At 34.0% G+C, this 12,013-nt stretch overlaps 1 protein-coding gene across 3 annotated transcripts in view; it reads right to left on the bottom strand.

Moving 5' to 3' along the window:
* The window catches only part of ACBD6 (acyl-CoA binding domain containing 6), a 213,444-nt gene that overhangs the window by 94,442 nt on the left and 106,989 nt on the right, over positions 1 to 12,013 (bottom strand). For all 3 annotated transcript variants that reach the window (XR_011996375.1, XM_072733256.1, XM_026001126.2), the window contains exon 6: positions 3,017 to 3,106. Coding sequence is in view for 2 of the 3 variants with exons in the window: in XM_072733256.1 (XP_072589357.1) it covers positions 3,017 to 3,106 (90 nt within the window). In the remaining variant the exon portion in view is untranslated. The remainder of the gene's footprint in view (positions 1 to 3,016; positions 3,107 to 12,013) is intronic.

The following is a 12,013-nucleotide window of genomic DNA, read 5'->3' as shown; positions in this document are numbered from 1 at the left end:
CTAAAATTATAAAACTCTGAAAGAAACCATAGGGAAAAAGCTTCAAAAAAAAAAAAAAGCTTCAATACATTGAATTTGGCAGTGATTTCTTGCATATGATACCAAAAGTACTAGGCAACAAAAGATAAAATAAGTAAGGTGGACTTCATCAAAACTCTTGTGGATCAAAGGACACTAACAAAAGAAAGACAATTCACAGGATGGGAGAAAATATTTGCAAATCAACTATCTGACAAGGGACTGACATCTAAAATATTTAAAGAATTCCTACAACTTACCAACAAAAATACAAACAACTCAATTTAAAAATGGGCAAAAGACACAAAGGAGATAGACAAATGGTCGATAATCACATGAAAACACGTTCAAAATCACCAGGAAATGCATATTAACACTACAAAGAGATACCACTTCACACTCATTAGGACCTAATTATCACAAATACAGAAAATAACAAGTGTTGGTAAAGATGTGAAGAAATTAGAACACTTGTTCCTGAATGATGGTAATGTATAATGGTGTAGCCACTGTGGAAAACAGTATGGTGATCCCTCAAAACATTCAACAAAGAATTACCATGTGACTGAGCAATTCTACTTCTGGGTAGATGCTCAAAAGTGAAAGCAAGGACTCAAAGAAACATTTGTTTTTTTTTTTAATTTTTAATTTTTATTATTTTTTTAAATTTATTTATGATAGCCACAGAGAGAGAGAGAGGGGCAGAAACTCAGGCAGAGGGAGAAGCAGGCTCCATGCACCGGGAGCCCGATGTGGGACTCGATCCCGGGTCTCCAGGATCACGCCCTGGGCCAAAGGCAGGTGCCAAACCGCTGCGCCACCCAGGGATCCCTCAAAGAAACATTTGTTACCTAAACTCATAGGAAGATTAACTACAACGGACAAAAGGGGAAAGCAATCCAAGTGTTCATAGATGGATATTTGGATAAACAGAATGTGGTATATACATATAACACATTATCTAGTTTTAAAAAGGAAGGAGATTCTGACACATACAGCATGGATGATCCTTGAAAATATTAAGTGAAATAAGTCAGTCACAAAAGGACAAATATAAAATTCCACTTACATGAAACACTTAGAATAGTCAAATTCATGAAGGCAGAAAGTAGAATTATGATTGCCAGAAGCTGGCGGGATGGAGGAATGAGGAATTAGGTAACAATTCAGAGTTTTAGTTGGGGAAGAAGAAAAAGTTCTAGATATGAATAGTGGTGATGACTAAACAATGTGAAATGTACTAGGTGCCACAGAACTACACACTTAAAAATGGTTAAAATGGTAAATTTTACGTTTTGTATATTTTGGTACAACAAAAACAAAAAACAAAAAATATAAAGGTAAATCTTAATATCCTTATATTTGGCAATGGTTTCTTAGGTATGACACCAAAAGCACAACCAACAAAACTAAAAATAGGGATGCCTAGATGGCTCAGTGGTTGAGCATCTGCCTTCTGCTCAGGGCATGATCCTGGGATCTGGGATGGAATCCTGTATCTTGTGTGGAGCCTGCTTCTCCCTCTGCCTGTGTCTCTGCCTCTCTCTCTCTCTCTGTTTCTCTCATGAATAAATAAATAAATCTTTTAAAAAACAGATAAACTGAACTTAAATCAAGATTAGAGTGCACTTTGCAGCAAAGTGCACTATCAAAAAGTGAAAAGAACCCACAGAAAGGGAGAAGATACCTGCAAATCATGTGTCTGACAATGGTCTACTAACCAGAATATAAAAAGAACTCTCACATCTTAACAAAAAGAAAAACTCATTTTAAAAAGTGGTGAAAGACTAGAATAGATATTTCTCCAAAGGAGATACAGACTTTGTTAAAAAGTACATGAAAAGGGGGGATCCCTGGGTGGCTCAGTGGTTTAGCGCCTGCCTTTGGCCCAGGGTGCGATCCCGGAGTCCCGGGATCGAGTCCCGCATCGGGCTCCCGGCATGGAGCCTGCTTCTCCCTCCTCCTGTGTCTCTGCCTCTCTCTCTCTCTCTCATAAATCAATCAATCAATCAATCAATCAGTCAATCTTAAAAAAAAAGTACATGAAAAGTTATCAACACCACTAGTTTTTAGGGAAATGCAAATCAAAATCAAGCAAGATGTACTATAACTTTGCCTCCACTACTATGGCTATTAGAAAAGAAAATAAGTATTGGCAAAGCACGGGAGAAATTAGAACGCTTATGCGTTGCTGGTGGGAATGTAAAATGATGTGATTCCTATGGAAATAGTTTGGACATTCCTCAAAAACATCAAATTACCATACAACCCTGAACTTCTACTCTTAGGTGCAGAACTAAAAGAAGCAAACACAAGCATTCAAACAAAAACACACATACATAAATTGTTCATAGCAATAACTCACAACTGCCAAAAAATGGAAATAACCCAACTGTCCATCAACTGATGAAATGATAACATGCGGTATATTTATATACCAGATTAAAAAAATGAAGTACTGTTAATGCTACATGGATAAACCTTGAAAAACATCATGCTAAGTGAAAGAAGCCATTGATTATTACTGGTTATGTGAAATATCCAGAATAGGCAAATCCATTGAAACAGAAAGCAGATTAGTTGTTGCTAAGGTCTGTGATGAGGAGGACATGAGGGGGACTCTTAGTAAGGACCAGGTTCCTTGGGATACCTGGGTGGCTCAGAGGTGAAGCGTCTGCCTTCAGGTCAGGGCGTGATTCCAGAGTCCCAGGATCAAGTCCCACATGGGATCCCTGTACCAAGTCTGCTCCTCCCTCTGTTTATGTCCCTGCCTCTCTCTCTCAGTGTCTCTCATGAATAAATAAAAATATATTTTTAAAAAAGGACCAGGTTCCTTTTGGGGTGATGAACATGTGAAACAAAGTGATAGTCACACAACACTGTTAAGTGTATGAATGCCAATGAACTGTATATTTTAAAGTGGTTAATATGGTGAGTTTTATGTTGTATGAATTTTATCTCAATTTTTTGTAAAAAGCTCCCTTTTCGTCACTCTTACCTGACAGTTAATATCAGCTTTATATCGTAGCAAGACTGTAACTAGTTCTTTATGTCCTCGATCACACGCCCAATGGAGTAGAGTTCTACCCTGAAAAAAAGAAAGGAATGTTATTCCTGTTATGAGGCCAAGTACAACATACTTATTTTTTGGTTGAGAATTGTGTATATATATATATTTTTTTTTCATTTGAGTAAACTGACACACAATGTTACATTAGTTTCAGGTGTACAACATAGTGATTCAACTTCTCTATACATTATGCTGTGCTCACCACAAGCGTAGCTGCCATCTGTCACCATGCAATGCTATTACATATCACTGACTATATATCTTATGCTGTGCCTTTTACTCCTTTGATTTATTCATTCCACAACTAAAAATCTATCTCCCATTCCCCTTCACCCATTTTTCCCATACCCTCAACCCCCTTCCCTCTGACAACCATCAGTTTTTTTCTATGTATTTATAGATCTTATTCTGCTTTTTGTTTATTCATGTTTCACTTTTTAGATTCCACATATGAGTGAAATCCTACGGTATTTGTCTTTATCAGTCTGATTTATTTCACTTAGCATAATACCTTCTAGATCCATTTTGTCTTGCCAAATGGCAAGATCTTATCTTTTTTTAAAGGAGTGTAATATTTGCATGCTCATGCATGTTTGTGTGTACACATATAGATATATCACACCTCCATTACCCATTATCTATCAATGGACACTTAGGCTACTTCCATATCTTGGCTACTGTATGTAATTCTGCAATAGACATGGGGGTGCATTTACCTTTTCAAATTAGTGTTTTTGTTTTCTTTGGCTAAGTACCCAGCAGTGAAATTATTGGATCATACAGTATTTTTTTGATCATATAGTATCTCTTTTTTTTTTTTTTTTTTTTTTTTTGAGGAACCTCCATACTGTTTTCCACAGTCACTGCACCAATTCACATTCCCACCAAAAATGCTGGAGGGTTCCTTTTTCTCCACATCCTCAACAACACTTATTATTTATTGTGTTTTTTATTTTAACCATTCTGACAAGTGTAAGATAATATCTCACTGTGGTTTTAGATCTACATTTTGTGATGGTTACTGATGTTGAGCATCTTTTCAATTGTCTATTAGCCATCTACATGTCTGGGAAAATGTCTATTCAGGTCCTCTGCCCACTTTTTAATTTGGTTATTTTTTTGGTGTTGAGGCATATGAACTCTTTATATATTTTGGATATTAACCCCTCATTGGATATATCACTTGGAAATATCTTTTCCCATTCAGTAGGTTGCCTTTTTGTTTTGCTGATGGTTTCCTTCGCTGTGCAAAAGCTTCTTATTTTGATACATTCTCAAAAGTTTATTTTTGCTTTTGTTTCCCTCACCTTAGGATACTTATCTAGAAAAATGTTGCTATGGCCTAAGTCAGAGAAATTACTACCTGTGTTCTCTTCTAGAATTTTTATGGCTTCAGGTCTCACAGGCTTTAACCCATTTTGAGTTTATTTTTGCATATGGTGTGAGGTAGTGGTCCACTTTTTTTTTCTTTCACTTTTATTCTTTTACATGTAGCTCTCTACTTTTCTTAGCACCATTTATTAAAGAAACTATCTTTTCCCTATTGTATATCTTTGCCTTTGTCACAGATTATTTGACCATATGAGCATGGGTTTATATTTGGGCTCTCTATTCCATTCATCTATGTGTCTATTTTGTGCAAATACCATACCATTTTTATGACTACAGTTTTGTAGTGTTATCTTGAACCCTGGAATTAGGATGTCTGCAGCTTTTTCTTTCTCAAGATTGCTTTAGCTATTCAGGCTCTTTTGTGGTTCCACCCAAATTTTAGGATTATTTTTTTCTCATTCTGTGAAAAATATTGTTGGTATTCTGATAGGGATTGCACTGAATCTGTAGCTTGCTCTGGGTGGTATGAACACTTTAACAATATTGGTTCTTTCAATCCGCGAGCAGGGAATATCCATTTGTTTGTGTTGTCTTTAATTTCTTTCATCAATGTTTTATAGTTTTTAGAGTACAGGTCTTTATCCTCACAGTTAAGTTTATTCCTAGGTATTTTATTACTTTTGGTGCAATTGTAAATGAAATTTTTTCTTAATTTCTTTTTTTTGTTATTAGTGTATAGAAATGCTGATTTCTGAGTATTAATTTTGTATCTTACAACTTCACTGAATTCGTTTATCAGTTCTTGTAGCTTTCTGGTGGAGCCTTTAGGGTTTTCTATGTATAGTATCATGTCATCTGCAAATAGGGACACTTTAACCTCTTCCTTACCAGTATGGATGGATGCCTTTTATTTCTTTTTATTTCTTTTTTTTTTAAGATTTTATTTATTTATTCATGAGAAACACAGAGACAGAGAGAGGCAGAGACACAGGCAGAGGGAGAAGCAGGCTCCATGCAGGGAGCCGATGTGGGACTCGATCCCGGAATTCCAAGATCACGCCCTGGGCTGAAGGCAGAGCTAAACCACTGAGCCACCCAGGGATCCCCTATTTCTTTTTCTTGTATAATTGCTATGGCTAGGATTTCCAGTACTATATTGAATAAAGTGGTAACAGTGGACATCCTTGTCCAGCTCTCAGTTTTTCACCATTGAGTATGGTGTTAATTGTAGGTCTTTCATATGTGGCCTTTATTATGTTGAGGTATTTTCTCTCTAAACCCACTTTGTTGAGTTCCTATCATGAACAGATGTCAAATTTTGTCAAATGCTTTTTCTGCATCTATTAAGATGATCATATGATTTTCATCCTTCATTTTATTGATGTACTGTATCACATTGGTTTGTGAATACTGAACCATCCTTGCATTCTCAGAATAAATCTCAGAGTATATCTCACTTGATTGTGGTAAATGATCCTTTCAATGTATTGTGAATGTGGTTTAGTAATATTTTGTTGAGGATTTTTGCATCTATGTTTATCAGGGATATTGACTTGTAGTTTTCTTTTTTACTGGTGTCTTTGCCCAATTTTGGTATCAGAGTAATAATGGTCTCATAGAATGTATTTGAAAGCTTTCCTTCCTCTTCTATTTTTTAGAACAGTTTAAGGATAATAGGTATTGACTCTTCTTTAAATGTTTGATAGAATTCACCTGTGGATCCATCTGGTTCTAAACATTTATATTTTGGTAGTTTTTTGATTACTAATTCAATTTTGTTAATAGATTTTCAGATTTTCTATTTCTTCTTGATTTAGTTTTGGAAGGTTGTATGTTTCTAGGAATTTATCCATTTTTTCTAGGTTGTCCAAATTGTTGGCATATAATTTTTCACAGTAGTATCTTAAAATACTTTGTATTTCTATGGTGTCAGCTGTTACTTCTCCTTTGTTTCTGACTTTATTTGGGCCATTCCCCACCCGATGAATATGATTAAAAGTTATCAATTTTATCTTTTCAAAGAACCTGCTCCTGATTTCATTGATTTTTTTAAAACTTTTTAGTCTTTATGTCATTTCTTTAGCCTCTGTTCTTCATTATTTCCTTTCTTCTACTCACCTTGGCTTTGTTCTTCTTTTTCTAGTTCTTTTAAGTGTAAGGTTAGATTGTTTATTTGAACTTTTTCTTGTTTCTTGAGGCAGGCCTGTATTGCTGTACACTTTCTTCTAAGAACTGCTTTCACTGCATTCCAAAGATTTTGGATCTTTGTGTTTTCATTTTTATTTGTCTCCATGTTTTTTATTTCTTCTTTGATTTCTTCACTGACCCACTGGTTGTTTAGCCTCCATAAGTTTGGGGGTGTTTTTCCAGTTTTTTTTTCTTGTAATCTATCTCTATGTTTCAGACTGTTGTGATCAGAAAAAAACGCATGGTGAGATTTCATATTATTAAATTAATTGAGACTTGTTTTGTGGCCTAACATGTGACCTATTCTGGATTATGTTCCATGAGCACTTCAAAAGAATGTGTATTCTGTTTCCTTTGAATGGAATGTTCAGTATATATTGTGTAACATCCATCTAATATAATGTATCATTCAATGACATTGTTTCTTTATTGATTTTGTCTAAATTTATTCATTGATGTAAATGGGGTGTTAAATCCCCTATTACTTTATTACCATCACTTTCTCTCTTTATGTCCATTAATATTTAATTTATGTATTTAGGTGCTCCAATGTTGGGTGCAGAGATATTTACAATTCTTCTATCTTCTTGTTGGATTGATCCCTTTATCATTATGTAATGCTCTTCTTTGTATTAACAATCTTTGTTTTAAAGTCTATTTTGTCTGATTTAAGTATTGCTACCCCAGCCTCTTCCTTGTTTCCATTTGCATGGCAAATGTTTTTCCATTTCTTCACTTTTCAGTCTGTATGTGTCTTTAGATCCAAGGTGACTCTCTTGAAGGCAACATATAGATGGGTCTTTTTTTTTTTTTTTATCCATTCTGCCACCCCGTGTCTTTTGATTGCAGCATTTTGGTCATTCAAGTAATTATTAATAGGTATATACTAAAAGATATAATGTTTTAAGAAAGAAAAGTAATATGTAAAACTGTAGGTTAATTATTTTAAGAATAGCTGATATAAAATGCTCTATGGGAAAGGCAGTAGACTTTTCTAAATCAGTTGGAAATCCTGCATTCTATTTCTGGAATCCATTATGTGCTAGCCCAATAACTTACTTCAGCCTGATCCATTTCCTCACCCACAGAGTGAAAAAAAAGGATAATACTAACAACAATAACATCAACAGTATTTGTTGAATGAATGAACTATAAGATAATGCCCTGTTAATTTTAAAGAGCTTTATAAACGTAAAAAATAGTTTTTTTAATTTATTATGTTCACGTCTGGTGAAAGAAATCTTAAAATCAAATGTGAGTACTTAAACTTAGGTCGAAATCACACTCAGTACATATGAATTAATTCATATTCCTTAAAATGTAAGAAAATTTAGTCAGTTTGAAACTAGGCATCGCCCATTAATATTCCAAGTTTACATTCTGAAACATTAAAAAAAACACTAATATAGTCTGCTGTGTCTATCTTCAAATGCTGCACTTGCAAAACAAAATAGATGATTAACTGTTAGAAGACAAAGTACTAAATATGGAACATTTAACCACTGTCTACCACACAGTTACTATCAACATGTTAATTCTATTCTCCACTATCAGAAAATCTTGATTTAGTTAATTAAAGAAGTCTACTTTGCCCAAAGAATTTTTAAAAACCCAGAAGCTAATGGCTTTTCTGAAGAAATGAGTGGTACATAGTTTAACCTTACTTTTTGAGGGTAGAAGTGATGTCATTTCTAAACAATGGAATGCTTTTCTGCATTAAGTTGAAGTCCCTACTTTATGTCTGTCATTTTAGAAAAGATTTAAGAAGATATAAGCTGGGACAAAGATGGTTTTAAAATAAGCACTTTTTGAGAAAGCTTTTCTAAACCCAATTTATAGTTTTTATCTTTCAGACTCTCTTCACGCACCTAGTAGTTTGACTAATTAAACCAGATTTATTCTTGAAGCAAACAATTAAAAAAAAAAAAAAGATAACTTCTTCCCTACAAATTACTCTTTTTTTATTTGCTCATTTTTATTTACTTTGAATTTACACACACATAAAAATCAAAAATTTTAAAAATGTGGGCAAATTCTTCACAATTTGTTACAGTAGCAAAACTAGTTTGTTCAGAGCCCACTAAGAATTTCCTTTAAAGGAGACAGTTCTAAAAGCCAAGTAAACAATGCATTTGTTGAGTAAAGAGTTTCCCATGTTAAAATTTCTGTAGCTCCAATGTGTATTGACCTGCTGTTACTAAGGCACAAATTCCAAAACCTTTCATATGGACAGATATTGTAATAAGACTCTTGGGGAAAAATACCAATGTATAAAATATTCTATGGTTCGATTTAACTGTTTCACAGCTTTTTACATTAAAAGAATCAGAATTTCAAAGTCTTTTTTTGTTCTAATTTTAAGTGTATATTTTATGGCTATTAAGTTAAGCTATTAACAAGAATTACCATATAGTTAAAATGATATGTGATACTTACACAGGGCACCTACCAAAGTACCTAATAGTTAAGTAAAAAAACCATAATATTAATATATCTAGTAGTTTTACTTCAAAATGTACAGATAATTTCTACTTTTCAACCAAGTTCCTGATTTCTCCTTAGGCTTTAACCCAATAGGGTTATATCGACTAATGCTAAAATATAAATCCTTAGCTGTTGCAATGGGAAAGCAGACAAGCAACACATTTTACTGTTAATGGGAGTTATATTTTAAATTTCCCATATGTGGTGCCAAAAATTTACTTTAGGGGAAACACCTATGACTGGACCTCAATAGTGATTTCCATTTTAAACATATTTTCCAGAATGGTAGCATGAGTCTAGCAATGTTTTAAGGAGGATGATGTGCTCTCAGACATTTACACTATGCTTTTTAATACGTTTTTTGACCTGTGATGTAATTAATTTTTGTAACACATTATTTTAATGGTACACTAATTAACCTTGAATTAGAATGAATTCTGACAATGACTTTCTGTAGAAGTGCTGAAGATATCTACATTAAGACCACCTAATGATTGTTTTTATGCAGTATTAAGAAGCTCAAAACAAGAGCAAGATTAAACATACTTGTAAACAAGCAAAAATAAAATGAATTAGGCTTTGGAATCTTTGGTTTTAAAATGCTTTGTACTTAAATGAACAAAGACCAGCACAGCCAGGTGTTCAAATGTGATTTTTCTTTACTTCAAATTATAAAGTTCCTCTAAACATGCTCTAATTTAAGAATATCAATTCAAGTAATAACCAGTAATTTGCAAAGATTCTATCCTCATAAACATTCAGGACAATATCAGGAAGTAAACACCTTCTTTCTTCTCTGTTAACCATACACATACCTTGACCAATATAATGCAATTATTAAATTATTTTAGATACAGGATTTCATAATCTCTCCTCTAAAAGAAAAACCATGAATTAGGTACACATTAAAGCTATAGTTTCTTAAAGACTATCCAAATTCATAAAGTAGTTCACTCTTTTTTTATGTAATTGCTTTATTTTCTATGAATGATAAATCTCCTACAAATTACCAAGTTAAATGTATTTTTACTGCTATCACAAAAGCTGACAATTCCTTGTTTGTTTCTAGTTTAACAACTCTCCTGATAAAATATTCTACAAGTATTTAGGAGATTAGGGGGGAAAGCCATTATTAAAAGGAATCTTTGGCCACAAGGAGACTAAGAAGCACTATTTGGAGAGCTCTAAATAAATTCTGGAATTCAAATACAGTAAAACACAGGGGGGTATAAAAGAGTTCTCATCTGTTAACCAAGAGTGCAAATACTGTCCTACCTCAGACAGATGAATGACTCTTAAGTGCTTTGAAAGTGCAGGGTGGCAGCTAACCTATTAAGTGGTATTACTTTCATACCTTCTGAAAAGTAAAGAACAGGTCTTAATATTTTAAATGCTTCTTTGATATCCTTAGTTACTTGTCTTTATACCTGTAGAATTTTTTTAAACTAGATTTTCTCCTGATACCATACATTAAATGAAAAGAGAATGCATTATAAAATAAGTCTTGATGTTCTTATGGTATTCTGAGAATAGATACAAAATGTACACCACAGGTACAGTGGACAAAAACATGGCAAATTTGGTATATTTAAATTTGTGAGAATTGTCATCTTGCCATTCTGTGCAAAGGACATACTTCAAACAGATTGACTTGAATTTCTCTCTGCAAAAAAACTGGGTTTAAAGTGACAACTGTGGTGGAGACTGACTTCAGCTACTGATAACCTTTCATGTCTCTGTCTCCTCTATCCCATCTGTATCTTCTACCCTCTGCTGCTGCTTCTGTAGCAGCTGGCTACAGGGACAATTCCTTCACTTGCAAGCACCAGACACTACACAATGCCTCGTTACTTATACCTCCCTCTCAATAGTGAATCAACGATGTTGTCTCAAAAATTTAAAGACAAGATTAGGACCAGGAGGCAGTTCAAGGTGTCAAGATGCACTCTGCATGGAAGCCAGTGGCTCCCTGTAGGATAACTTATTTACCACCATTAAAAACAATACCACTTACCAATATGTGTGAGACATATTTAAATCAGCAACTTTTTTTATCTCTTTTACTGGCTAAGATCTAAGGTAAACAGAAGTGGTGTTGCTGAGTTATCAGGGAATTGAGAAGCATTTTAAATTTACTACTTTAAAAATAAATAAATAAATTTACTACTTAAAAAAAAAAATCTCTTCACAAGGAGTTACTAAGCCATAATGCTAGTGACTTAACAAATGAAGAAAGAAGCAAGGGAGATATTACTTTATCCTGTATAAAATAAGTAATAATAAGTTGCCATGAAAATAGCCCAGGTGTCCATCACAAAACAATGGCTCATAATACATTCATATGATGGAATATTACTCAGCAATATAAAAAAAGAAAGAATTGATTAACACAACAAAATGAACGAATCTCAAAAACATTATGCTAAATGGAAGAAAACTTACACAGAAAGTACATATTATGATTCCATTTACATAAAGTTGTAGAACACACAAAACCAATCTACAGAAGAAAAATTATCAGAACAATGGTTATCTTTGTGGAATTAGAAGAATGAATCACCTGGGAAGGGGCATGATGGAGCTGTCTGGGGTGATAGTAATGTTCTATATCTTTCACTTACATAGGTATATTAATTGAATGTGCAGTTAAGATTTGTGCATTTCACTGTATGTAAATGCGATCTTAAAAAAACCCCTCCCCCCCAAAAAAAGCCCAAACTGGGGATCCCTGGGTGGCTTAGCAGGTTTAGCGCCTGCCTTCAGTACAGGGCATGATCCTGGAGCCTCGGGACTCGAATTCCACATTGGGCTCTCTGCATGGAGCCTGCTTCTCCCTCTGCTTCTCCCTTTGCCTGTGTCTCTGCCTCTCTCTCTCTCTCTGTGTCTCTCATGAATAAATAAATAAAATCTTAAAAAAAAAAG

The sequence above is a fragment of the Vulpes vulpes genome, chromosome 13 (genome assembly GCF_048418805.1).
Source record: "Vulpes vulpes isolate BD-2025 chromosome 13, VulVul3, whole genome shotgun sequence".
Taxonomy (NCBI): Eukaryota; Metazoa; Chordata; class Mammalia; order Carnivora; family Canidae; genus Vulpes; species Vulpes vulpes.
This window is presented reverse-complemented; position numbering and strand designations above follow the sequence as displayed.